The sequence below is a fragment of the Ailuropoda melanoleuca genome, chromosome 8, assembly GCF_002007445.2.
Source record: "Ailuropoda melanoleuca isolate Jingjing chromosome 8, ASM200744v2, whole genome shotgun sequence".
NCBI lineage: Eukaryota > Metazoa > Chordata > Mammalia > Carnivora > Ursidae > Ailuropoda > Ailuropoda melanoleuca.
The window spans coordinates 52,638,632-52,666,385 of NC_048225.1; the positions used below are offsets into that span (position 1 = coordinate 52,638,632).

At 43.3% G+C, this 27,754-nt stretch overlaps 1 protein-coding gene and 1 long non-coding RNA gene across 8 annotated transcripts in view; one reads left to right on the forward strand and one right to left on the reverse strand.

Annotated features, from left to right (window-relative positions):
* LOC109489006 overlaps positions 1 to 19,718 on the forward strand; it is a 43,916-nt gene extending 24,198 nt beyond the window's left edge. Inside the window, exons 2-4 of one of the 4 annotated variants that reach the window (XR_004627146.1) lie at positions 1,933 to 2,084; positions 2,728 to 2,818; positions 4,532 to 4,566. This is a non-coding gene — a long non-coding RNA (uncharacterized LOC109489006). Of the gene's footprint in view, positions 1 to 1,932; positions 2,085 to 2,727; positions 4,423 to 4,531; positions 4,567 to 10,289; positions 10,327 to 19,609 lie in introns of those variants that run through there. The other 3 variants (XR_004627147.1, XR_004627148.1, XR_004627145.1) reach the window with 3 other exon arrangements.
* GVQW3 (GVQW motif containing 3) lies at positions 1,324 to 27,705 on the reverse strand. Of its 4 annotated transcripts, XM_034666309.1 has the most exons (3): positions 25,450 to 27,697; positions 24,357 to 24,463; positions 20,217 to 22,864 (listed from the first exon to the last, which is right to left on the reverse strand). In XM_034666309.1, the coding sequence occupies exon 1, from the start codon at positions 27,139 to 27,141 to the stop codon at positions 26,509 to 26,511; it is 633 nt and encodes a 210-aa protein (XP_034522200.1). In that variant the 5' UTR covers positions 27,142 to 27,697; the 3' UTR covers positions 20,217 to 22,864; positions 24,357 to 24,463; positions 25,450 to 26,508. The 4 variants fall into 4 exon arrangements, with proteins under 4 accessions (XP_034522201.1, XP_034522200.1, XP_019650918.1 ...); XM_034666310.1 differs by lacking the exons at positions 20,217 to 22,864; positions 24,357 to 24,463 and adding an exon at positions 1,324 to 1,637 and having other exon boundaries at positions 26,670 to 27,705; XM_019795359.2 differs by lacking the exon at positions 24,357 to 24,463.
* Positions 27,706 to 27,754: the final 49 nt, after the last annotated feature.

The following is a 27,754-nucleotide window of genomic DNA, read 5'->3' on the forward strand; positions in this document are numbered from 1 at the left end:
CCACCATTCCTTTGACAATTTCATGCATTTGCCTGTGCCGTTCTCTCGGTCTGGAGTGCCCTTTCTTATGCTTCCTGACCGAGCTAAACCCTGCCCATCCTTTCATACCACTTCCTTGATCAAACTTTCCCCAATTTCCTGTTGGGTAATGAATCGTTCCCTCCTCTGGCTCCCACAGTGCTTGATTTGTATCTTTCCTATGGCAATTGTGTTTTTCTGTAGTGTGTTATAGTTAATTATGTCCATGTCTGTTTCTCCCACAAACTGGTGAGCCTCTCAAGGTGGCCAAGGAACTCGTCTTATCGAACTCTGACTCGTCACACAGTGTGGCCATCCGCTGGCATATGGTGGGTGTTCAGTCAATGGGTGGAGTGATGTTAAATTGCAATGGCTGAGTTCTTCTACTTTCTATGTCATGGACTATCTGGGAAAGCTGTTGAGATGGTAGACAGATGACCAATTGGTTTTATATCCCTTTCTTTCCTGTGCATTTTGAAAGGGGCAGGAAGAGGAAGAGAGTTAAAGCTATCTGTGGATCCATATTCCAGAGGTTTCAGCCAAGGATCCTGAGAGGGGGTAATAATATATATAATAGCTGACATGTGCAGAGACTCTTAACTTATTTATACTTTCATGCCCATTAACTCTGCTGGGTCTCACCAGGACTCTAGGAAGTAGGCTGGGTGGCAGCACGTGACTTGTCCCAATGTTACAGTCGAGAAAACCAAGGCTCAGAAGAACAAAGTGATTTGCTCAAGATTCCATCAACTCAGAGTAGAGCTGGGACTCAGATCTGGGTTTGAGTCCCATGCTCTTGACATTGTAGAGGTGATAAGGACACAGGCTCTCCTTCTCTTGATAAACGTTTGCAGAAGGGCGCCCACGGCTTAAGCCTTGGTAAGGTGCATCGGGATCAGGCCCCAGTTGTTCCTTTCGAGCATGTTTATCTGCTTATCTAGGGCTTTAGCTCCTCAAGGGTAAGGACCGGTCCTATTCCTTTATTTCTTGCCCCCAAAGCCTTAGGTCTTTGGCAAACCCCACACTTTTGCTGGGTCTTGGTTTCCACGTCCGTAAAACGAGGAGGCTGAGCTGGAAGTTTAAATTGGGTCCCATTCCCACCGGCGCCCACCACCTTCCCCACGGCGGACTCCCAGCTCCAACACTAGAGGCCTCCAGGGCTCCAGCTGACATGCTGGAGTGTGTACCCTGCACGTCGCAGCCTCTTCCCAGGCTGGCTGTGGAAACGGAGCCTCCTCCAGACAGCGGGGCTGCTCCGCTCACACGCATCAAGTTGGAAGCCTCGTGAGTCATGTCAGATGACATAGTTAACGCTTGGGCCCGGCACAGCCAGTTCATCAAAAGCTGCTGTGTGCCTGGCTCCATGGGCACAGCCACGGACTACTGTATGTGCCGCAGGCCGCACTCACAGGAGCAGCGCCAGAGTGCTTCCAAATTGGTTTTGATTAATTGCATAGACATGTCTTTAATTGGTGCCAGGGTAGCAGCCAGAGAACTTATGGGAAAGCAGGATGTTATGCTTTCATTCCCTGAAGTCCCATAAAGCCGTGAAAGATGAGGAACAGAATCACTGCTCGTTGAAAATTTATTGACCGTGCAGACCCAGAAAACACAAATAACTATCTGAATCGAAACCTAACCTCATTTTCCCAACTCATTGGAAGCCAGGCATGTTCCTCTCTGCACCCCTGCCTGCCTGCCTGCCTGCTGAGAAAAAGGTGTGATTTCTACGAAACGAGTGCTCTCATACAGAGACGGTATACTCAGCTTTCCCAGAGGGGCGCAAGGGTATCTGGGAAGGAGAAATATCTCTCCCTCCAGCCCATGACCATCCCGTGAAGTGATATTAGAGGCTGATTCACTTCGGGTGAAAGATTCATTCATAGTTCGTTCTTTCTTTTCCACCTCTTGCAGATTTAAGACACATGGACTGAGTAGGTATGAAGTGCAAACACTGTGTTGGTGTCCGGAGGAATGTACAAGGGAGGGACGCACAGACCCCTCTGTCGAGGACGTGGTTATCTAGAAGAAAAGAGAGGACTGGTCCACAGACGAACTCATGCATGGTGAGCACATCACATAGAAGGTGAAGCTTTGGGATTTGGCACCAAGAGGACTTGGTTTGACTCCTAGCTCTGAATCTTATGACTGAGCCACCGCAGAAGTCACTTTGCGGGGCGCCTGGGTGGCTCAGTTGGTTAAGCATCTGCCTTCAACTCAGGTCGAGATCTTGGGGTCCTGAGATCGAGCCTGCTTTGGGCTCCCTGCTTGGTGGGGAGCCTGCTTCTCCCTCTCCCTCTGACTGCTGCTCCTCCTGCTTGTGCTCTCTCTTTCTCGAATAAATAAATAGAATCTTCTATTTTTTTTTAAGAAGTCACTTTGAGTCTCTGAGTTTTAACTACAAAATAGGATAATAACTCAGCACATGGCAATCATGAGGCTTGTGAGAGCAGAGCTGAAAGTCCCCAGCACAGGGCCTGGCACTGATCAATAAGTGGTTGCTAATTCTGACTGTCACTAGAGAGGTTCTGATAGAGGACCGTGTGACAGCTCGTTCATTCGAGGAGCAGACAAATGTTTCCCGATCACAGACTCTGTGCCAGGCTCCGTGCTGGGCATTAGGAGTTTAGACAGGAAGCTCTGCCCTTGGTGAGACTGAGGTCCATAGTAGCAATGCTATAGTATGGAAGGAATTGCAAATTGTTACAGGTGTGCTGACAGAAGTGTGCTCAGTGACAGTGCGGAGGAAAGGAGACAGTCACTTCGACCTGGGGAAGTCAGGATACGTTCGCCTAAACAGGTGATGCTTGAGCCAAGTCCTAAAAGACAAAAAGATTTTCACTTGCAGATAAAGCAAGAGAAAGCATTTTATACACAATGCCAGTTACTGTCTTTTTTGCTCCTAACCCCTTGGATCTTGGAATCAGCTGCTTTCTTTGTATGGGAAGTTCTTCCCTTAGATATTCCCAAAGCTGCCTCCTTCTTGACCTGATATTTTCTAATTTGTTCCTTCGTTTATTGTATGTGTCCCCCACTAGAATGACAGGTCCATGAGAACATGAGATCTGGGCTGTCTTTTTCTCCACTCTATTACAACATCTAGAACGTTGCCTGGCACAGTGTCGGTGTTGAATGCGTGTCAGTTGCATGAATAAACAAACAAAAGGAAACACGGGAGGGCACACTGCAGTCAAGGGACTATGACCACAGCGTGTGGTGCACGGTGGGCATTGACTTTTTTCCTCATAAAGTTGAACAATGAGTTATGCCTGAAGCATAGCCCAGAGGACTTGAGGTGGCAGGTAATCGAAGAGGTGGCCTCCGAGCTTTGCTGTGAAGGTAGAGAAGGATGACAATGGGATGGGAATGTTGGGGAAGGGATCGGCAGGATGAAATGAGATAATTTACAAATCCTTTCCAACCTTGAGCCTCTAAGGATGTATTGCAAACAACTCATCTCTTGCCACCTTTCCTGGTCCCCTCACCCATATCCCTCCTTTCCACTCCACCCTGTCTGGAGGCTGTGAGGGCATCTGACACACCATTTCCTGCCAATGTAAATCGTGGGCTGATGTGTGATGCTCATTCTTGGTTTTTACCATCCCCCAGGTGGAGATGGTCCCATAACTCAGGGTGGAGGCCCCAAGCAAACCCAGCCTTTCCACAGGGTGGCAAATAAGGGGGAACTGTTTACCCACCAGCACCTTCCTGGCCCTGCTCCCAGATAATTTTATGTCCTTGGGTCCTGAATCTGCTCCGTAGTTGGATGCACCTCAGTTCACTTGCTGGAGCACTGATGTGTGACTGTTTAACTGCTGCTGCTTCCTGGCCCAGGGATCCTGGGCTTCAGGGAGCATGGGAAAGAGACAAGAAAGAGAGCTTTATATGAGGTAAGCTTTGACAGTAATTATAACGGCCAAAAACGAACTTACACTTACATAGTGCCTAACAATTTACAAAGCCCTAGAGAACTCCTATTCATCCTTCAAGACCCTGTGCAAATGTTACCGCTTTTCACCAACTTTCAACTCTCCCAGGCAGAGCTAATCCTTCCCTCCACACTTTGTAAAAACCTCCATTATACCCCTAACTACCTTGTAATAAATTTATTTGTGTACATGTCTCATTTCCTCCATTAAACCATCAGCTCCTCAGGGGCAGATCTCTTCTCTCCTAGTAAAACCCATTTCTTTCTTTCTTAAAAAGTTATTTTCATGACACATATTTTTCTAATTATAAAATTAATACTTATAGTTACAATGATCAAAAATTGCATATATGAAAGTATAATGAAGAAAATTTAAGGGCGCCTGGGTGGCCCAGTTGGTTGGGGGTCCCATCCTGATCTCGGCTCAGGTGTTGATATCAGGGTCTTGAGTTCAAGCCCCGTGTTGGGTTCCACACTGGGTGTGGAACCTACTTTAAAAAAAAAATGTTATCAGTGTCTTTATCTGGGTGATGAAATTATAGGTGACTTTGTTTTTTTATTTTTATTTATTTCTTTATTTGACAGAGAGAGAGACAGCCAGCGAGAGAAGGAACACAAGCAGGGGGAGAGGGAGAGGAAGAAGCAGGCTCCCAGCAGAGCAGGGAACCTGATGCGGGGCTTGATCCCAGGATCCTGGGATCAGGCCCTGAGCCGAAGGCAGACACTTAAGGACTAAGCCATCCAGGCGCCCCTATAGGTGACATTAAATTTTTTCTTTCTTTTTTTTTTCTTAAGGAGGCTTCACACCCAGCGTGGGGCCCAGTGCGGGGCTTGAGCTCACGATCCGGAGATTAAGACCTGAGCTGAGCTCAAGAGTCAGATGCTCAACTGACTGAGTCGCCCAGGCGCTCCAGCACTGATAACATTTCAAGTATATCTTGAGCCTTTTTTTTAGCACATAGAAAGTAGATTTGGGTGCATATGATGCATGCAGTTTTACATCCCATTTATCGCCAATTCTATTATGAACATCTTTAAACATCATTGATGATTCTTCAAAATCATCATTTTAAATGACTGCATTATTTCATTTAATGAATATACCACAATTTACCTGACAATTTCCCCCATTGTGGGACATTTGGGTTGGCCGCTTCTTTTTACTATTTTGTAAATAAAATGAATAGCCGTATACGTAAATCTTTGTCTCCGTCTTTGACCATTTCTCTAAGAAAGATGCCTAGAAAGGGAATTTCTAGGTCAACTGGTTTAAACTCTTTAAAGGTTATCGACACTTCATGCCAAATTGCTCTGAGAAAGCGATACCATTTATAATGTCACCAACACATGAGTGGGCCCATGGCCCAGTGCTCTGACCTGCATTAGGTATTATCCCACTGGTATCTTTACCAAGTCCAGTGGTCTTCTCACCATGCCCCTCAAGGTGAGTAATTTTTCTTAAACACAGCAGAAAGTATACAGCCAAACTCAGGCTTCTCCCGATATATCAACCTGGGAGGGTATATTTATCGCAACAGTGACTCAGCTACTTTAAACCTTTCTGTACTTCGATTTGAAAATTGCCTGGGAAACAGACAACCTGGGCTTTAGTATCTAAATTGTACAATTCTGTCTTTGGAGAATGATTTTTTTTTACTTTTGGCAACGGTCAGAAGTCGTTTGGAACTCACAGCAAATGAGCTGATGAGCTGCAGCTGGAGGTAGGGCTGAAAATGAGGTATAATTTGACAGTAATGATTGAGGTCTTTTCATGACCTGCAAAGGGGTGTCCCACTGGAGTGCTGGGCGGTGGCGGCATCACTCAGATGGAGGCATGGGGCGAGAACATGGAAGTTATGGAACCTCTTCTCATGACTTCACGGTTACTCCGTGTACAGCCCCGGGGTTAGGCACCAACTTATTTTAGAGCTGATCCCTTTCCACCTTCTCTCTTTGTCAAGCCCGCTTGGGCCTGATATGTCTCCAAGACCCAGAGCTTAAGGGCCAGTTTAGTGGAGAGGGAGTGCATGGCGTGGCAATGGAAAGAGCCCTCAGAATGCGGTCGGAAAGAACTGGGTCTGAGGCCTGGCTTTGCCTATTACCAGCTGTGTTAGGTCTCATTTGTAAAAGATCTTATTTCACAGGATTGTTAGGGGAAATGGAGAGCGCACATAACCACACCCAGACACAGATAGGCAGGCAGACAGACACACACACACAGGTGCATAAAACATGTATTGAGCACTTTTCCTCTGCCGAGTCCTGCTAAGTACCATGTTTTATACGGAGTTGGCCATCCAGAAGCCATGTCTCCTATGCTACCTCCCACCACCTCTCCCTTGTTGTTAGGGGTGGTCGTGTGGCCCAGTTCTGGCCAATGAGATTTAGGTAGCACTCTGCTGGGAGTTATTGGGGGAGCTTTTGCTTTCCTGATGAAACAGGACTGCGGAGTCTGAACTGCCACTCACCCCCACCGCTTCCTGCCTTGAACTTGGAGGTGAAAGCTGAGCACAGCAGTCATCTTGTAATCAAGATGGGGAAGACAAAGGAGCATCTCAGGATTCTTGGTATGTCAGAAAATAACCACCTGTTTGTTCAAGTCATTGCTCGTCATCATGACTTGCAGCTAGAAATATTCCAATACACATCCACAAAAAGTGTCCATACATTATAGATGCTCAATAAAGGGTTTCTATTTACACTCTTATTTACATACAATTCCTCCCTCTAAACAACTAATGATACTGATGATGGTTATCTCATATTTATGCAGCACTTGGCAATTTTCATAAGATTTTCACATCCATTTTTTTCATTTGATCCTCACAATTCTGCAAGGAAGGCAACTTTTTATCCTGAAGACTCTTTTCAATTGCAAAAGGATATATCAATTGTATTCTAGAATGCTTATATGTTACATATAGGCTTGTCTTCTCTCCTTTCCTTTTCTCCTTCCTTCCTTCCTTCCTTCCCTCCTTCATGCCAGTCCTGGGCCTGTTTTCCTCAGACCTATTCCCTAGCCCTCTTCTGCTCTGTTCTGTTCTGTAACACAGGCAGGCAGATCCATTTAGCCTGTGAATCCAGGCTCTAAGACATCTGGCTTCCAGCTGTTTGGCCAAAGGGAGGTACGAGCCAGAGACTGGGAGTAGATGTGTGGGGGTGTTTCTTCTCCTTTCCATCTGCCTCAGGTAGCATTTCTGGCTACCTGAATTATTGTTTCTGATCTGGCAACTTCCAGAAACATGACCAGCTCTGCTAATATAGATAGGTTTCCCATCCCACTCCCTGCTACAGACTCATAAAGATGCTGGGTGAACTACAACAGAAATGTTTTATTTTTACCGCCAAACTCGAAAACTGTAAAGAGAAATCCCCAGATGTCAGAAATAAAAAAGAAATGAAAATGCAAGGCCAGAACAGGGTACCAGTGACATGCCTTAGCAGCGCACAGGGATTTCGCACTTAACTACAGACCCTGAGGGCTGCAAGCTAGGGTTCCACTGCACACCAAGGAGTAGGAGATGGGGCTTCAGTCCCAGCCAGGTGAGGAAGCAGGAACGGAGCCCCCCCGCATAAAGCTCTGACGTTGGAAGCTCCGCCCCCGTCCACGAAAAGGAGACTGGGAAAAGTGTACCCCAGCGTTAGTGAAGTCGCAAGGAGGCTTGATGTCTGAAGAGGCCTTAGGTGGGGAACAATGACACTCATGAGAAATAAAAACCCTGACCTCTGCCAAAAGCATATGGAGGTCTAAATTTATTTTGCGTGTATGCACAGGCACCTACTGAGATAAGTTAACGTAAAAATTGGTCCAGACCATTAAAATTCTTAGGTCAGAGCTGACGGTGTATTCAAAACAGCCCTGTAGGGATGCTTAACAATCCAGAGCTTGAGGAACCTACTAGGAAAAACAACGCCTATTGAAGATGCTCACAAAACGTAACAAACCACATGTGGAGAGAAGTGACCAAAACGGAGCGTCAACACACACAACTAACTAGATGGAAAAAGGGTAAAAACAGAACCATCTGAAAGAGACTATGAATTCAGGTGATTAAAATAGAGATGAGAGAAGAAATAGAGGCATAATAAAAAAACCAGAATAGTATGAGAGAGTTGCAAGATTTGAAAAAGATCCATGTAGAACTTCCAGAAATGAAAAACAGCTCCTGAAATTAAAAACTCAAAGGATGAGTTAAACTACATATTAGAGCTAGCTGAAGAGGGAATTAGAAGAGAGATTGAGGAAATCACCCAAAATGGAGTAAAGACAGAAAGTGTTAGAAGACCTGAATAAGAGTTTAAGAGATATGAAGGATAAAAAGAGAAAGTCAGGCATACGGCTGATAGGAGTTCCAGAAAGATTTAGTAGAGGGAAAGGTAGAAAGTCATTATTAAAAACATCATAGCTGTATTAGTAAGGGTTCTCCATATATGCGTACGCGCGCACACACACACACACACACAAATTCATTATAAGGAATTGGCTTACAGGACTATGGCAGCTGACAAGGGCCAAGATTTGCAGTCAGCAAGCTGGAGACCCTGAGACCTGATGATACAGCTCCAGTCTGAGTTTGAAGGCCCAAGAACCAGGAGAGCCCGTGGTGTAAGTTCTAGTCTGGAAGCCAACAGGCTTGAGACCCAAGAGAAGCTGATGTTTCAGTTTGAATCTGGAGGACAGAAAGGGCCAATGGCTCAACACAAAGGGCTAGGCAGGAAGAGTTTTCTTACCTGTTGGCTGGGGGGAGGGTAGCCTTTTTGTTCTAGTCAGACCCGATCTCGGATGAGGGCTACCCACTGAGGGGGGCATTCTGCTATGTGTCATCCCCAAACGCCCTCAGAGACACACCTAGAATAAGATTTGACCAAATATCTGGGTACCCCCTAGCCCATTCCTACCCGGGTGAAATTGCAAAACCACAAGAAAAAAAATAAAAACTCTCAGTGAAAAGGGACAGATTATCAAAAGGGGTGTTAACTACAATGACGGCAGCCTTCTCATCAGCAACAATGGAAACCAAAAGACAGGAGGGTAATATTTTCAAAGTGTGGAAAGAGAATAAATCTCAACACAGAATTCTATACGCAGTTAAATTCATAAGTGAGAGCCAGATTCTCGGACATTTTCAGGCAAGCAAAGCCAATGAGTTGACCTCACACAAACGTGCTGGAAGGCACACTAGTGGATATACTTCGCTAAGAAAATTCAGTCCAGAAAGAAGTTACAAGGAATGTGATACAAGTGAGATTGGGGCCACAGCCAGCTCCCATCAGCCCAGAGAGCCAGCTGCCAACATGTCAGCAATTTTGAGAACTGGTTGTTAAACATGGTCGTTATTAAGCATTAAATTATATTAACTTACAATTAAGTGAATTTTTTTTTAAAGATTTTATTTATTTATTTGACAGATATAGAGACAGCCAGCGAGAGAGGGAACACAAGCAGAGGGAGTGGGAGAGGAAGAAGCAGGCTCATGGCGGAGGAGCCTGATGTGGGGCTCGATCCCACAACACCGGGATCACGCCCTGAGCCGAAGGCAGACGCTTAACCGCTGTGCCACCCAGGCGCCCCAAGTGAATTATTTTTTAAAACAAGGTTAAAAAATCCTCACAATGCATCACTTCTTAATTATTTGACTACGATGTTGCTATTATCTGTGCTTTTGAGGTAATTCCTCTCTCCCATATCTATATGGTAGAAGTCATATAGAATGGTATGCTACTGTGCATTTGTTCCCATCTCCGTGTTTCAGTGATGTCACGTCGGCAGTTTGAGTATTTACACCCCAGAGATCAACAAATGCTACAAATCAGGGCTCCCCTTCCCCCCTACCACATAAGAGCTGGTTGTTAAATATCAGCGCACCATGGATTACAAGAAGTAACAGTTTCCATTCCTAGGTATCTATCCAAGAGAACAGAATATATCCACGAAAATACTTGTACACAAAAGTTCACAGCAGCATTATACATAATAGCTAAACGGTGGAAACAATTTAAATGTCCATCAACGAATGACTAGTAAATAACATGTGGTTTATCCATACAATGGAATAATATTCAGGCATAAAAAAGAATGAAGTACCCAACTCATACATGTCCCAACATGGATGGACCTTGCAAACATCATGTGACTTGAAAGATGCCAGAATGAAAAGCCATATATTACATGATTCAATTTATGTGAAATTTCTAGAATAGGTAAACCCAGAGAGACAGAAAATAGTTTAGTGGTTGCCTGGGGCTGGGGAGAGGAGGGAAGGGGAAGTGACTGGTAATGGATATGGGATTTCTTTTTTCTTTTTCTTTTTTTTTTTTTCGATTTTATTTATTCATGTGACAGAGAGACAGCCAGCGAGAGGGAACACAGCAGGGGAGTGGGAGAGGAAGAAGCAGGCTGCCAGCGGAGGAGCCCGATGTGGGGCTCGATTCCAGAACGCTGGGATCACGCCCTGAGCCGAAGGCAGACGCTTAACGACTGCGCTACCCAGGCGCCCCCGGATATGGGATTTCTTTTGGGGATGATGAAAATGTTCTAAAATTAGTGGTGATGGTTGCACAGTTTTGTGAATATACTAAAAACGATAGAATTGTACACTTAAAGAGGGTGAATTTCATTGTATGTAAATTATATATATTTTTTTAAGATTTATTATTTTTTAAACTTTTTAAAAAAGATTTTATTTATTTATTTGAGAGAGAGAGAGAGCATGAGCAGGGGCAGAGGGAGAAGAAGACTCGTTGCTGAGCAGGGAGCCCAACATGGGGCTCAACCCCAGGACCCCAGGATCATGACCTGAGCCAAAGGCAGATGCTTACCTGAGAGAGCACCCAGGTACCCCTAAGACTGATTGATTTATTTTAGAGAGAGAGAGAGTAGGGGGTGCAGGGTAGGGATAGAGGGAGAGGGAGAGAGAAACTCAAGCAGACTGTGCTAAGCACAGAGCTGGACGTGGAGCTTGATCTCATGATCCTGAGGTCAGACCTGAGCTGAAACCAAGAGTCAGATGCTTAACCAACTGTGCCACCCAGGTGCCCCATGAATTGTAGTTCAATAAAGAAAAGGGACTGAAGAAAGAAAGGTAGGCAAAGAAATTAATATGCAGGCTTGTAAATCAAAATAAAGACTGGCTGTTAAATCATCTAATGGGGGGTGGTTAAAAGTAAGTTGTAACCAAAAAACTAAAACCCAAATTACTTGGAAGATAGAAGGGGGTGGAGATCAGAACTGAAGAATTTTAAGGATCCTGAAATCTTCACAATGAGCTAGAGATAGTGATTAACTTAACAAAGTTAAGTCAAGTATACACATTCACGATGTAAGAACATCCACTGAAGGAACAGAATTAGAACGTGTAACTTCCAAACCACTCGTGAGAATAAAAAGGGAGTAAAGAGGATAATTAAACCAAATACAGGACAAAAGAATAAAGCAAACATCTGGTAAACAGACAAAACAAAATAATGGAAAAAATTCCCAATATATCATCATAATAAGAAATAGAAACATGACTAAGAAAAGAAAAATATTCTCAGATATTTCTTTTTAATCCAGCTGTATGTTGATTACAAGAATACATTCACAAGGTAATGACCCAGGAATGTTAAAGGCTGGGGGGAAATACACTGGGTAAACACTAAGTGAAGTAACACAATAGTAACAGATTTTAAGGCAAAAAGCATTCTTAGAGATATAGCCATACACTTTTTAAAAAAATTATTATTTATTAAGATTTTATTTGAGAGACAGAGTGAAAGAGAGAGAGCACTCAGAGGAAGAGGGAGAAGCAGAGTCCCCACCGAGCAGGGAACCGGATGCAGGGCTTGATCCCTGGACCCTGAGACCCTGACCTGAGATGAAGGCAGACGCCTAAGGGACTGAGCCACCTAGGTGCCCCACGGTCATATACTTTAGTGACAAAAGGAACAGTTCATCAGGAAGATATGACCCAGAACCTCTCTGTACCAACTGGAAACACTGCCTCCAAATACATAAGATTATGAAGATAAATGGACAAATCCACACAGTGAGAGTTTTTAACGTATCTCCCTCAGTAGCTGATGGAGTAAGCTGATGAAACATTTGTAAGGCTATAGAAGATTTAAAGAACACAACAGTCCAGCTTTTTCTTTTCATCTTTCCATACACACACTCTTGGCCTCGAAAGTTCCTCTTCCCTATTGCTACACACTGAGTCCATTGCCAGAATTTGTGGATCCTCACAGTACAGTGGGTTGGTTCTGTGCCAACTCCCTTTCATCCTTAGCTAGTTCTTGGCTCAGGCTTTAGTTGCCTCTTCCCCAAACCGCTATAATTGTCTCCTAATTGACCACCCCCCTATGTTTATGGAGAATCGCCCAAATGACATGTGGTTGAGTAGTTTCATTTTGACGCTATAAATTTTTTGACTAAGCCAGACTAAAGGTATTGCGATATTTCAGTCACAGTGGACACACTTTTACTATACTGAGCTCTAGTGTGAAGTTATCGGGTATTTGGAGGGATGGGAAAGACAAAATCCTAGGAAGCTCCCTCTGGCTGGTATATTATTCCAGATACATACAGTATTCTCTTTATGAGGAATCTTGTGGGGGGGGGATATTCTGAAATCTGTACTTCTCCTGTCCAAACAATTTGTATATATTTTATGGACACCGAATCACATAACTGATATTTCCACTTTGCTAGGGTCACTAGAAAACTCACAGTCAAATTTGCTGGCCGCTTTTAACAAGTATATAAATAACTAATACTTACTGCATACTTGTTTTGAACCAAGCACTGCTCCAAATGCTTTACATGTTTTAATCTATTTAACCCCCATGTCATGCCAATGAAATATGACCATTATGGGCCCCATTTTAAGATGAGGAAATTGAGGCCTGGAAACGTTATATAATTGGCCCAGGATATACAGGTAGTAAGACAGAATTTGTACCCAGGCAGTCTGGTTCCAGAGTCTATACTCTGAACCACAATAAGACATTACCTTTATAAGTCCTATGATATGCATGCCTGTGTGCTAATCATAGCCCCTGGCTCTATTTTTTTAAAAAAGATTTTATTTATTTATTTGTCAGAGAGAGAGTGAGAGAGAGAGAGAGCACAAGCAGGGGGAGCAGCAGGCAGAGCAGGCAGAAGGATAAGCAGGCGCCCCACTGAGCAAGGAGCCTGATGCGGGGCTCGATCCTGGGACCCTGGGATCATGACCTGAGCCAAAGGCAGCCGTTTAACCGACTAAGCCACCCAGGAGCCCCAGCCCCCGGCTCTATTAATTTCCTATGCATATACTGTGGCTTCTGGCCAAGAAGTAGTAGGGACTGAACTTACCTCCCTACTCGAAGCAGCTACAAATTTGGACAAAACATATGAAACAGTGATTTTTAAGACATTGGATATCAAGCAACTAAAACCAGTGATCCCTGAGAAACAGAAAACAAGAGAGGTAAACCCTATGATTGTCCCTGCTTACCTTCTAGAGAGGGTTTCTAGGCCCTACGTAGTGCTGAGAGTAAACCCAGGTGGAGCCAGTGGTTTTCCTGAGTTGAAGAGATGGAGGTCAAGGTGGCAAGAGTTCACAGGGAGGAGTGCCAAAGAGAAGAAAGCTGCACCAAAAGAAATCTCTGGCTATCTGCTGAGCTTCCCCCTTGAGTCTTCAGCATGCAGGCGAGGAAAACACCTGATACCAGAGAGCACCATCCAAAGGAACTAGAAGGAACACAGGTCCAGTTCCTGTTCCCAACATTCAGAGTGGCAGGCATATTTTACAAGGCATCGGGGGGCTTTGCCACCATAGTGGGGCAAAATTAGCGCCAGACTAATGTTGTTCTGGCCCCATCTAACAACATTTAAAGGTAACAGCCAAAAGCTATTTCCGAAAATTCAAAATCCCTCAATTGAAACTGACCAAGATAGGTAGAATGGATTGATAAAAACATTAAAACAGCTACAACTGTATTCTATGTGATCAAGAAGCTAGAGGAAGCGCTGAGTTTGTTAGTTAGAGAAGTAGAAGACGCCAAAAAGGTTAAGTCACAGAGCAACAAACACAGTCCACGCCCATCCCTTGGTTTCTAAATACCGTTCTCCAACAAAAGGAACCAGAGTTCTTCAGAGAAATGTTTGATTGCAGATCTAGAACAGGTAAAATACAAGATGATTCTGGAGCATGCTGTAGTACTAGGAAGTAAGGAAGTGTTCAAAAACAAAAGAATGGGAGCGTGTCGAAGAGACACAGAAGCCAACCCGAAAGAGCATCCAATGGCCCAAAATGGAACAATTTGAGCAACAAAGGAAATAACATAGCATTGGATTATAATGCAAAATATCAAATAAATATACATGAGTCCAAAATGATATAAATAACTGACTGAATAAATAAACTGGGAAGGAAGATAATTATTCCATACAGAATTCCAAACAACAGATGCAGATACTCCCTTTTTGCAGGAGGTGGAACTTAATCATTCCCCTTCTCTTGAGTATGGGCTGAACTGGGTGACTTGCTTCCAAAGAACAGAGTACGGAAAGAAAAAAATAGTGTCTTCAAAGCAGGAAAATCTATCAAAACTACCTTAATCAAGTGATTAAAGTGAAGCTCACCAATGATGTGATGTGGCTATCATGTGTGCTTTAATTTGATGTAATAACAAGAACGCTTTACCTGCTATTCTTTCTCAAAACCCACAACCCCAGCTAATCATCAACCAAACCAGAAAAACATCAGCCAAACCCAAATTAAGGGATATTCTGTAACAGACATGACCAGCACTCTTTAAAACATTCAAGGTCATGAAAAACAAGAAAAGACTGAGAACCTGTCATGGGTCAGAAGAGACTAACAAGACATAACAAGTAAATGAGATCTGATATCTTATTGATTGCTGGGACAGAAAAAAAAGACATTGGAAAGACTGTTGAAATCTGTATAAAGTGTGGGGTTTCATTAATCGTCGTGCACAAATATTTGTATCTTAGTTTTGGGGTAAGTGCACCACAGTAAGATAATAACATTGGGAGAAACTAAAACTGGATGAGGGGCATTTGGGAATGCCCTGTACCATCTTTGCAAGCTTTCTGTAAATCTAAAATTATTCCAAAATAAAAAATATATTTAAAAAACCCAAGTCAAATTTCTTGAGATGGAAACCACTGTATTTGAGAGTACACAAAATGAGATTAAAATAGAGTAGACATTTCAGAAGAAAGCAATAGTAAATTTGGGGACACAGCAATAGAAACTAAAAGAAAGAGAAAAAAAGGGCAAAAAATTGAACAGAGTATCAGTGAGCTGTGGGACAACTTCAAGTGGCCTACTATACATGTAATTGGGGTCCCTAAAGGAGGGAAGGGCAGAAAAAATATTTGAAGAAATAATGTCCATGAATTTTCCAAATTTGATGAAAAGTTCAGGCCCACAAATCTAAGAAGCTCAATGAACCCCAAGCACAAGAAACATGAAAAATACTATACCAGGGCACACAAAATCAAATCACTAAAGTCAGTAATACAGAAGAGGTCTTAAGAGCAGCAAAAGAGGAAACAGTACATACAGAGGAACAAAGATAAGAATTACAGCAGAAATAATGCAAGCCAGAAGACACTGGAGCAAAATCTTCAAGGGACAGAAAAAAAACTGTCAACTTATAATTTGAAAATATCTTTCAATAACAGATGTGACAATGGGAAATGAGTTTTTTTCAATAAATGGTGCAGGAATAACTAGAGATTAACATGCAAAAGAATGAAGTTGGACACTTACTTCACGCCATATACAAAAACAAATTCAAAATGGATCAAAGACCTAAACATAATAGCCGAAACTACAGAATTCTTGGGAGAAAACATAGGGATACATCTTCATGACTTTGGATTTGGCAATGGTTTCTTAGCACAAAGCAACCATGAAAATAAATAAACAGCAAACAAACTGAACTTCCTCAAAATTAAAACTCTTCTGCACCAAAGGACACTATCAAGAGAGTGAGAACACAATCCACAGAAGGGCAGAAGATATTTGCAAATCATGTATCAGATAAAGGTCTAGTATCCAGAATATATAAAGAACTCTTTCAACTCAACAACAAAAAGACAACCCAAATAAAAAGTGGGCAAAGGGGTTGTATAATAGACATTTCTCCAAAGATACACACATGGCCAGAGAGTTCACCAAAACATGCTTGACATCATTAGTTATTAGGGAAATGCAAACCAAACCACAATGAGATTCCACTTCACATGCACTAGCATGGAAATTTATATATATATATAATATATATACTTTATATATATTATATATATATCATATATATATATGATTTATGTATATATATATACATACCTATATACATATATAGGTATGTACCCAGGAGAATTAAAAATAGGTGTTCAAACAAAAATCTGTACACACACACATTCATAGCAGCATTATTCACAATAGCAAAAGGTAGAAACACAAATGTATATCAATGGATGAATGGATAAAGAAAATGTGGTATATCAATGCAACAGAATATTATTCAGCCATAAACAGTAAGGTCTGAAGCTCCGATACGTGCTACAACATGGATGAGCCTTGAAAACATTATGCTAAATGAAAGAAGCCAGACACAAAAGGCCACATATTGCGTGATTACATTTGTATGAAAATTTCAGACTAAGCAAATCCATAGAGACAGGAAGTTGATTAGTGGTTGGTTGCCAGGGGCTTGGGAGAGTGGGTGAATGGGGAGTGTCAGCTTAATGGATACAAGATTTCCTTTTGGAGTGATGAAAATATTCTGGAACTAGACAGCGGTAGTGCTGTACAACACTGTGAATATACTAAATGTCACTGAAATGTACACTTAAAAATGGTTAAAATGGTGAATTTTGTTATGTGAACTTCGCCACAATAAAAGAGCAATTACTGTAAGTCTGTTCTTTTATTCATCTATCAAACATTTATTGAACCATTCCAGACAAGCTTTATTCTGGATGCAGGGAATACAGAGAACAATCAGATGTGGTCTTGGCGTTTGAGGAGTTCACGGGCTGGTAGGGGAGGAAGAACATTCTGCAAACAATTAAGTGCAATTAAGTGTTAAAGTTTCTTTGACATCAGAGCGCATACGTAAACTGGGGGTGCAGAGAACAGCAATGCTAAGGTTAAGGCTCGAGTGCTGAGTAGGAGTTTGCTGGGTGGATGGCAGCAAGTGATTCCGGGTGGATGGCAGCAAGTGATTCCAGGCGGAGCGCGCGCGTGACCTGTGGCAGCTCAGAAAGCTGGGGTCCAAGAGCCACCGGTTTCCAGTAAACTAAACCATACAGCACATGTGTAGCAGTGTGGAGGATGGGCTTCAGGACACCGAGGTGACAGGTGGGTAACCAACTCAATCTGGTTGCAGTAGGTGATGCTAAGAAATGTTAGGGTAATGACATGTACCTCACTGAATGTGAGGGTCCAAGATTAGGCCACTTGGGGGGTGGTGGACACTGCATGTCCCTAAGGTGGGTCTGCAGGACATTTTGTTCTCAGGACACATCAAACCAGAATTTACATCCCTCTTCCCTATCTTATGTATTCTATTTTTAACGATTTTTTTTTTCATTTGAAGCCTACTTCCCTTTTCCTTGAGCTTCCTTTGTTTTCCTGTTTGCAATATGTGTTACTATGGAAATGTCATGGCACAGTATACTGGCATTTAAAAGCGAGTGTAAAGAATTTTCGGAACATCTAGAAACACAAATCTATGGTTTAGGAATATAAATCCTAATGATGTGATAGCATTCACGCCTTTAGACACTGTGTCATAAATATAAACACACCCAGAAATTTGAGACAGCATAGAGGAGATGGTTAAGAACTTTATTAGGATTTATATGCCCAGATTTTAAAAATATATGAGAAATATTAAAAACATAGAACCTAACACACTACTTGGGAAGAACATCTGGAAAAAACGAATGACAGAATGCCAGCATTTACTCACGAACACACACCTCTGGAAGGACCAGAGGGCCTGGACACCCCAAGGAAACTTGCAAAAACCTTTGTCCTACTTCGATGCCATAAATACGTTTCCTAAAAATTGCATGTAAATCAACTGTTGGTAAATCTTATTTCTCAAATGTGAGGTTGACTGCTATTTTAAAGATATCTTAACAATGTACACGTTAATAAAGGCAATTACTACCAGTGGAGTAATGGAAAAATACGCACTGAGCTGAGTGAAATTCAAGGTCCTTCATTATTATCCTGGCTCAGCCACCAGTTAGATGTGTGATTCAAGAAAAGACACTCAACTTCCCTGGGCCAATTTCCTCATCTAAGCTGAGTTGTAATTCTGAATTTTCACTTATTAGGTTCTTAAAGCAAGGTACAGGGGGACTGGCCCACAGCCTGACATCCAGTTTCTTCTGAAAGGTATGACTTCACACCGAATCCTGGGGATGGTATAGCCACGGGCCAATTAACCATTGTTCTGTGTGTTTTGCCTCTTTAGACGCCACTTTCTCATTCCCACAATCACCCTATGGGAGCCCATTCTCAGTGGTCTCTCCACCTCTGGCCCTTTCCCTATGCCATGAAGCTGGGCAGCCTGAGGGTAAGGGCCCAACCCTCTGTGCCTCACGCAGGCCCAGACCTGAAGGAATTCACTAAATGAATGTTCACTGGATGTTCCTGGAGGAAGATGAGGCAGAGAAATGGGTCTGGTGAAATACCTGAACCCTAGGGGTGAACTTCTGGCTGCTGTTTTCCAACATTCCTGAACCTTCCAAAATTTCCACAATGGGGTAGAAATATAAACATACCACAAGCATTAAATCCTCCTTTTCCCGGCTTTCTGCCAATGCCCCGGCCTCCCATAAATAATACAAACTTTGCCCAGTTCACCAGCATTGGGAATAGGACATGGGGCACACATCTTTAACACAAACAGCCATTACAGTCTCTGCATGTGTTCTGCTTAAACAGCAATGACACCACACATTTGTCTTCGTGGACCTAACACCTGCCATCTAGCCCCAGGCTAAGACCCCTGCCAACTGGCTTCAGAAAAGGCCATCTATCAACAGTGTTTAGGCACCATCTCGATTAATCTGCCATACAGGAAATACAAAACACAACTATAAGAATTATTTGTCTTCTTAAGCAAAAACAGGTTTAGGCTTTATTAACTGGTAAGAGCTAGAAGGCAGTGGGTCAGGCTTTTTGTCGATCGTTGCCATATTGCAGAGTAATTCAAGAGCCGTCAGGAAGACTAAAACACAAAGGAAGTCGCTACCTATTGAGTCCTTTACTACGTGCCAGGTCTTGCGCTGGGCACCACCTACGTTATTTGAAGTAAGCCTCATATCTGATAATCACTATCTAACATGCTATATTCTTGCTCTTGCCTGTCTCCTCCACTTAAATGTATGCTCAGGGGGAGGAACACTCTGTTGTCTCGTTTATTGCTATATCCTCAGTGTTCAGAACAGTGTCAGTTACACATAAGCAGTCAACAAATATGTGTTGAACCAACAAAAAAAACAAATCTACAAGATAAGTGTTATGATTCTCCTTTTACAGATGAGTAAACTGGAGTGCTCCAAGGGTGCAAAATGAGCTGCCCCAAGGCACGTGGTTCGTTAAGGAGCCACTACTAACACCCACTCTCGCTCTTCTGTTCTTTCTACAGACCGGCACTTAGACTTTGATCTTGAAGAACTAATGACAGCTTGACAAATCGATGTATGCCTATAAAAGATGTACATACTCATTTGAAACTTTGAAATTTTACCAAGAAGGTAGTATATTTGGCACTTCAATGATAAACATTTTGCTAACGCAACAACGAAGGACACATTTTCCCAAGATAACAACTATTTCATCTATGGGTAGGCATTTTCTATGTCATTTCTCACTTTAAAATCCCGTAACATGATTACTCTTCAGACGTAAGCAAAAAGCACAGCAATTCTGGATTCCATCAAAATAGCACTTGCAAACTTTAGTTTTGTAAGTTACCACATTAAGATGACTAACAATATGCTGCGGAATTCTCAGTGTGGGATACCAAATAGTCCCATGTACATCCGTGTTGCTTGAGTGTCCCAGTACGGGAGGAGGGAGGCTTGGCACATCAGAAGCCATTCCTATCCTAACAAAATTATATGGAAGGCTCAAGGATCCTTCAGAGAATCAGCTGTAACAAAATCCATCTTGAGAATATTCACTTTGTATGAAAGAACGCAAGAATGAGGTTAATTTTGCTTGGGAGAGCATTTTCATATCCTTTCCCATTGTCAGAACATACTTGATCCAGATATGCTTTTATTTACCTAGGATTACATAACAGGAGCATGCCACTCATGGGAACATCCCATATCGCTTTGGCTGGTTTTTTTTGCAGGAATTCTGGTCCGTTGGCTACTCCTCTGTGGCAGGCCCTTTTCCCTTCTGTCCCACTCTTGCTACCAATACAGTAGCACACAGCCTCCATGTCCACCCAGCCAGTTAACCGTTCACAGACCAAGCTAGCGGTTTGGCCTGTCTCCATTGCCACTTTTTGGTGCTACTATTTTATTCTGATGATAAAAGTGGTAACATTTTGGAGAAATTTTTAAAAGAGAAGAAACAAATTAAGAAAACACTTATCACCAAACCACCCAGAGTTAGCACACCCATTCCAGTCATTTAAAAAAACATTTTTGGATTTATATATACTATTTTTGTGTACCACTTTTCACTTAACATTATAAGCATCTTGCCATGCTGTTTTAACTGTGCATAAACATTAATTATAATGACTGCGTAATAGTCTATTGTACGGTCATACGGTAATTTATTTAACCAATTTTCTACTGTTGGACTTCTGGATTGTTAAGTATAAATTCTGCCCACATTTTAGACTATTTCTTTAGGACAGAGTCCCAGAAGTGGAATTAGAGGATCAGAAGATATAAACATTTTTAAAGCTCCTGATAGATACTGCCAAATTGCTTTTCAGAGAGCTGTTGCCAATTTACACTTCCAACATTTGCCAGCGTGTTTTTCTACCAATACAGATCTGTCTAAAGGATAATAAAATCTAAGTGGAACATACAGTCCTCAAGTTATTCATGCAGTTGGGGAGGCTTCATGACGGCAGTGCAGAGGCCCATGGCAGGGGTCATACCTATTGCCGGGTACGCAATTAACAACGAGTTAGTGTGAGCACGCGGAAGAGGAGTTCTACCACGGTGAAGAGTAACAGAATTCGATTTCAGACTGTCAGATCTAAAGCCTGGGTCTGTTTCGTCCATTGCTGCACCCCAGCACACAGGACAGTGCCTGGCACATACAGTCGTTCGACAGAAATGTGTTGAATTAACACAGACTCTTCTTTCAAACGCATTTTTTTCAGCAGCTGTAAGAGTTAGTCACTCCTGGATTCAAGAGAAACTTGACTGGCTGGGTTATAAATACCCTTGTAAACATCTGTCCAATCCTGAGATTCTATTTCAATTTTAGAAAATCGGTTTAAATGAAGATGACCCGATATAGCTCTCTTTAGAGAAAAAACAAGTAAACACATCTGAAAGGGTACACCCTGGGCACCAGCACGCAAAAAAGTGTAGCATTCAGTGCGTGTTGTCACCTCCAAAGTAGTCACTTCCATAGGTAAGAACTAAACTCGTTCAAATGCTGCCCGTGGCTGTGGCCATTTTGGACCCACCTTCAGTTCATTCTGTTACCGCTGGTTGCAACTCCGAACTATTTGCAGTATTGCTCAAACTCTTTCTGAGATATTAGAAGGTGTGATATAAGTAGTAGTTTGTGTAATATCATTTTTTGTCGATATGGTAAAGATAAACTAGTCATTCAGTTCTAATTCACTCTCCTAGCACTGTAAAGATTCCCTTCAATATTCCACAGTTTCTATATAATAAACTAAGACATTGCTGGATCAACAGGGCATTAACATTACTGTTGGAAAAGGATCAATCAACTATCATTTTATATACATACTTTATATACATTAGACCAGTCAAATATGGTCCATGGGCCAAACCTGGCCCACCATCTGTTCTTCTCTGGTATATAAGCTAAGAAGTCTAAGAATGGCTTTTTACATTTTTAAACAGTTGAACTAAATCAAAATAGAATTTTGTAACATGTGAAAATGATATGAAATTCAAATTCCAGTATCCATAAATAAAGTTTTATTAGGACACAGCCATGTTCATCTGTTTCTGTATTAGCTAGGTCTGCTTTTGCAATAAATTGCTGAGCAGTTACAACACAGACTGTATGGCCCACAAATCCTAAGACATTTCCCTTATAGAGAAAATTTGTTGGCCCCTTCAGTAGACCCAAGGGTCCTTGGAGGTATTGAAGTTTCCCACTACAGATTTTTTATTTCTAGATATTAATACTGGGAAAAGGGTGATGCGACTGGGACAGTATTTGCAAGGATCTGATAAGGCAGAGACTAGAGAAGTTACATACATGAAGGTTGCCTTGGAAGTATGTAAAGCCCGATAAAATCCGAGAGGTCTGATCCAACCAAGAAGCAGTTGGAGAATGCAGGGTTGTATATACGGTTCCAGCAGCAGAGGAACCTCTTGCTGATTGGGCCACATGGGACCCTGGTTAGACCCAATCCCAAGAAGCCTAGTGAGCCTTGCTGACAAGGTGGTCTGCAAAGAGCAGGCTGGCAGAGCAGTGTATTGACGCAGAGACAGACAGTTCCCCAATAATAGGTCCCTCCTTTACTAGATGTCCTCAAGTCAGTTGGTACCCAGATTGATCCAGGCATCTCCATTGGCAAATCTGAACTCTAAGAAATGGATCTGAAAGGAAGGCTCTGGAAAGCAGGTCCCAGGTACATATTCTTCGCAAACAATAACATTTCAGTGAGGATTCAGAGCCAGGGGCAGAATTCAGAAGACTGCATAACTATCCATGCTTTCTGAAATCAAAAATTGGTGAATATTTTATTCTCTCTGTTTTTGCGCATTACCAGTGGAGCAGGTGGAAGTAAGGTAGGGAGGGGTGATGAGTACAGGAAAAATTAGATAAAATCACTGATGGGATGATCTGCCCTGGAAGGTGTCTCTTCTCCTGGACTTCCAGCTGTGGAATATAACATTCCATGTGGATTTTGCACCAGAATGGGATGGGGAGGGAGATCAGCCTGAAAGCCGAAGATTCATTAACTGACTGTATGCGAAGCTTGAGAATCACGGTCAAGCTTTGCAGATGGCCGGCTCCCCTCCTGATGTCCTACAGAGAGCCAGGCTTCATCGTCTACGTTTAGGTGGAGCTTACCCTGAGAGAATGGGATTTGGATGTTGTATTTCTGAAAAACTTTCATGACTCCTGAATACCAGAGATAACCAAATTGCTTCCTTAAGAAACTTGTAATGCTAGTTGCCTCTGGGGAATGGAACCAGTGGCGGCTAAGGGTGGGAGGGAGCTGCTGCTTCTCCCCAGTACATCTCTTAGATAAAATGAAAACAAGAACACATCCCTTCATGTTGTCCCACCCTGCTTCTTGAGGATAGGAAAACAGCTTGGGGCCAATTTCCCTACTCAAGACTATAGGGCTGAAGTGGGAAGCTGGAAAAGGAATAGAAAATTAGAGTTGTAAGCTGAATGGAAAATTTTGACCAAAAGGGAGGGAGAACCAGAAAACAAAGCAACAGTATAACAGAGGAGAAAGAGCAAACTGGTAGAGAAGAAACAGGGGTAAGAAAAGCCAAAGACAAGAGCCTGGGGCATGGTGATAGGTGGATTCTTGAGACTACAGGATCAGGACCTCAAGAAACCTGCGGGGTAGGTGGAAGTCCAAGATGTAGTTCAGGGTAAATTTTGTGTCAGTGATAAAACAGATTTGGTGGGTGGGCACACAGTGGTACTGTTTTATGAGAACTGTCCTGTCTGGGGATACTCCTAGGAGATCATGCTCTGGCCTGGGGCTTAGTGATTCTGAGCACCCACGGATGGATAGTTTGCTGTGGGATGAGTGTTAGGGCAGAAATTTTACTTCCCCAAATCTGAGCTGTTTTAGGGTCTATTAACTTTTAAAGTTTTATTTTTTTAAGAGAGAGACAGAGAAAGCCAGAGAGCCCGAGCTGGGGGGAGGGGCAGGAGAGGGACAAGCAGACTCCCCACTGAGCAGGGAGCCCGATGCAGGGCTTGATCCCAGGACCCTGGGATCATGACCTGAGCCAAGGCAAACACTTAACCAACTGAGCCACCCGAGCACCCCGGTCTATTATCATTTCACTGGGTATTTTCTGGGAAGCCTTGCAAATGGGCAATGGGCTTAGGTAGTGCCATAGTTGGTTTGGTTTGGTTTTAGTACTACCGACTAGTACTCAGCACATGATCTAAAGTAAAAAATTAAGTCCTTTTCATTATAGCTACTGGTAACAATTTGAATTCACATTCTTGATTACCTGTTTCTGGTTGCTGTGTCCAAACCCTGTCTGGGCCACCAATGCTTCTGGTACGCTACACTCCAGCATGGTCTTGGTCCAGCATCTTTGGAAGGCTCACTCCAGCCCTGTTCACAGGACAGGAGCAAGTCCAGAAATAAGCTCTCTCAGGTTGGAGATAAGGCCTAGAGGTACTACTGTAGGATCCCGGCCCTGGCCAAGGAGCATACAATTTTCCAACAATCACCACTGAGCCTAGCAAGGATTAATATGAGGCTCAGCCACGAAGTTGCAATAGCCAGCTGTGGGGGATTTGTTCCAGAAGTGCAGTGTCCCTGGAGGCAAGTGCTTGTGGGGAACCAGGGCATAATCTGATGCAGAAGATGTAATGGTCCTGAAACAGAATGCCTACAAATGGCTAAGTAGGACGAAGTCTATAAGCTGTGGTTTGGTTTAAGAGTTCTTTTGCACATGACCTTTTATTTGTAGGATAAGGTCTAGGTTTCAGGGCGCTTCAAAACTGACAGGTATCAGCAGGGAATTTGTCATTTTCTGAAGGGGATAGAGACAGTGAAAGAATAGAACGAATAGAAAGAATATAACTATGTTGAATAAATAAGTGTTGGGCTTCTATCAACCAATATGGTTTACTAACTTACTAGTTAAGTAATAGGGACTGTCACACGTAAAAATCCTTGGGTAAAACAGAGACATTGGCTAATCCTGTGAAATCCTGTTTCTTTCTTTCCTTTTCTTTCTTTCTTTTTCTTTTTTTTTTTGAAATGCTGTTTCTAACCATCCCTCCCCTACACCTCCCATCAGGCATTTCTGAAATGTTTCCAGTCTATGTGGCATTACTTGGAATCCACTTGAGAAAAGTTCCATTCCATAAATCCTGGCAGAGAGGCAAAAAGAGACAAAGGAGTCTAAACTTGCAGAACTTTTTTTGGTGGGGGGGGGGCGGGGTTGATGGGAAAACTAGATAATCAGTGAGTTATTATAAACCTATCCACAGCTTCAGGGGAAGCAATCTATAGACTAATGGCATAGTTAGGGCAGAGGAGAGGAAGCAAATTATCCCAAATTGTTCATCTTCTGCAACAAACACCATTACCTTTCTTCAGACTTTGCTATTTCAACCAACAGCACCATCATTTTCATATCGATGCAGTTTCGAAGCCTCATGCTATTCCACCTGCTTGGGAAGCTTTCCCTAATTTCCTAGCCTCCTGTCTCACCCTTCTTTATGGATCCAGTCAGGAATCATCTCATCTGGATGTCCAGCCAGCCGGCCCTTGGTGATCTTGTCTTATACCTTCACACTGTCAATGCCCAGCAGTGTTCTAAAAACTGCAGGTGCTCAAAAAACACCTGACAGTGTTGGCATTAGTTACTAAGAACAGGCCACTGTGTGGGAATCAGCACCTCGGCAGCAGACTCCTGTAATTCAAGGTCTAGAATATCACCTCGTCTTCCTCCTCACACATCACAGCCGGGCCTGAGTCCGCTGGCTTATATTTTCCAGAACCAAATCCCCCTCTTCCAGCAGAGGGGAATACCCAAATGAGTGGGGGTCCAGAGCACAGGACTCATGAAACAAATCCAGCTCTTCTGTAAGAGATAGGTCTGTGAGAAGGTGAGTATAGGTGGCCAACCCCTGAGTACTAAGGGGTTCCCACTGAGTCATTTGGGCTGGATATGTCCTCAGCATTGCTCACTAGGTCAGCATGCCACTGCCTTCTGTACCATACCTCAGGTCCTGCCTGTGAAGCAGGCTAGCACTGTAGGCCTTCTTTTGGGGTCCTCCCAGAATATGCCTTCCTGGGCACAGAAAGACTCCGGGAGGTCCTGTTCCCACCTTTCAGTGGTATGATCCCCTGAGGCAGAATGTTGAGAACACAGGAACAGGGCAGCCACAACAAGCTACGGTTTGGGCAGCAAGGAAATCCAAACTTGTTAAGCAAAAGAAAGCAAGAAACAAGCATGTACCAGAAGTCAACATCCAAGTAAGTTCCTCACAATTGGATGATGGCCCAGTAGTCCAGCAACGGTAACTAGGAGGTTGGTAACATGTGGAAAGGAGCGGGAAAGACTGAAAACGGATGAGCCGCAAATGAAGGTGCCTAACTGTGAGGCAGCTTTCTAGCTCAGGCTCAACGCCCTCACATTCCTTTCACCAGGGGGGGAACCAATCCTGAGCTGCCCTGCTGCGAAGGCTTGTTGAGGATGAAGCCTGCAGAAGCTGGCTGGCAGGGTAGTGGTTTTGGGGATGGGATACTGACACAGGTATTTCCCCACCAGCTTCACACTGGAGATGAGTCCATGTTTCAGAACTTGTTATCTTTCTCCTTACACACGAGCTATTTTTCCTAGTTTCCTTTGAAAGATCAGAGTGAAAGTCAAATCTTCGAGGTTTAGATTCATCCTTCAAAATATCTGATATAACTTTTGCAGAAACTTTCCTCATATTCAAGTTTTCTTTCAAAATAAGTCTAACGGTTTCTTTATCTAAATTTAACTCTTCGGCCATCATCCTCACCGTCAACCGCCTGTTTGAACAAACCAAGTCCTTGACCTTCTGGATATTTTCATCCGTCCGGTGGGTGACTGGACGACCACTTCGGGCGTCATCTCGAACATCTTCCCGCCCTTCTTTAAACCTTTTGTGCCAGTCGAAAACTCGGGCCCTTGACATGACTTCATCCCCATAAGCTTCTTTTAAAAGGTGGTGGGTCTCACTTGCAGACTTATTCAATTTCACGCAAAATTTGATACTAATCCTTTGTTCTAGATAGCGGTCACTCATTCTGGCGCTTAAACAACACAGGAAAGTAAAAAGACCTCAAGTGTAAGGGGAAGAGTGTGGAACGAATCTCTATAGGGCTGCAAGTGTAATCATGTCGCTATTAAACGATCCTCCAGAAGCCTCACCAAGAAAGAGTAATTGCTTTTCTGAGTTTTCGCCCCTCAGCTTCCGGTCGAGGCTGGGGAAGCCCGTCCTGAGAAGCTAATGGGGCCAAAAAGCAGCTGCAAAACTGGGGAAAATGAAATCTCCTACACGTCTCCGTTCAACTTGTGCACGCAGGTCTGCGGAGAGTGTGCAAATCAGTCAGCAAGGTCCTCCCGATTCCGCGGCCCTTCAGAGTTTGTGGCGATTTCTGCAATGGAGGCCTAAGTGGTGGCAACGTAAGCAAGCAAGGAGAGATACACAGGCGATATAACGTGCAAGCTCGCCCCAGATCTGCGGAAACCCGCACACGCCAAACCTACCGAAGGTGCGGCGGGCTCGCCTGCTCTAGAGTCCCGGGAGACACGTCCGCATGCGCACTGCCGTCCCTTCGCGGGGTAGCTTGTGCGCAGGCGCATTGAGGCAGCCCGCGCCAGGCCTCGCCTCCACCTCGCCACACCCGGGCCGACGC

Bases quoted from the DNA above. Each gene is read 5' to 3' on its own strand.
- GVQW3 (XM_034666310.1), bottom strand. From the start codon at position 27,141: ATGAGTGACCGCTATCTAGAACAAAGGATTAGTATCAAATTTTGCGTG. The intron at 1,638-26,669 runs GTTCTGAAACAT...CGATTCAGATAG, and splicing joins TGTAAGGAGAAAGATAACAA to TTATTTGTGTTTTCTGGGTC.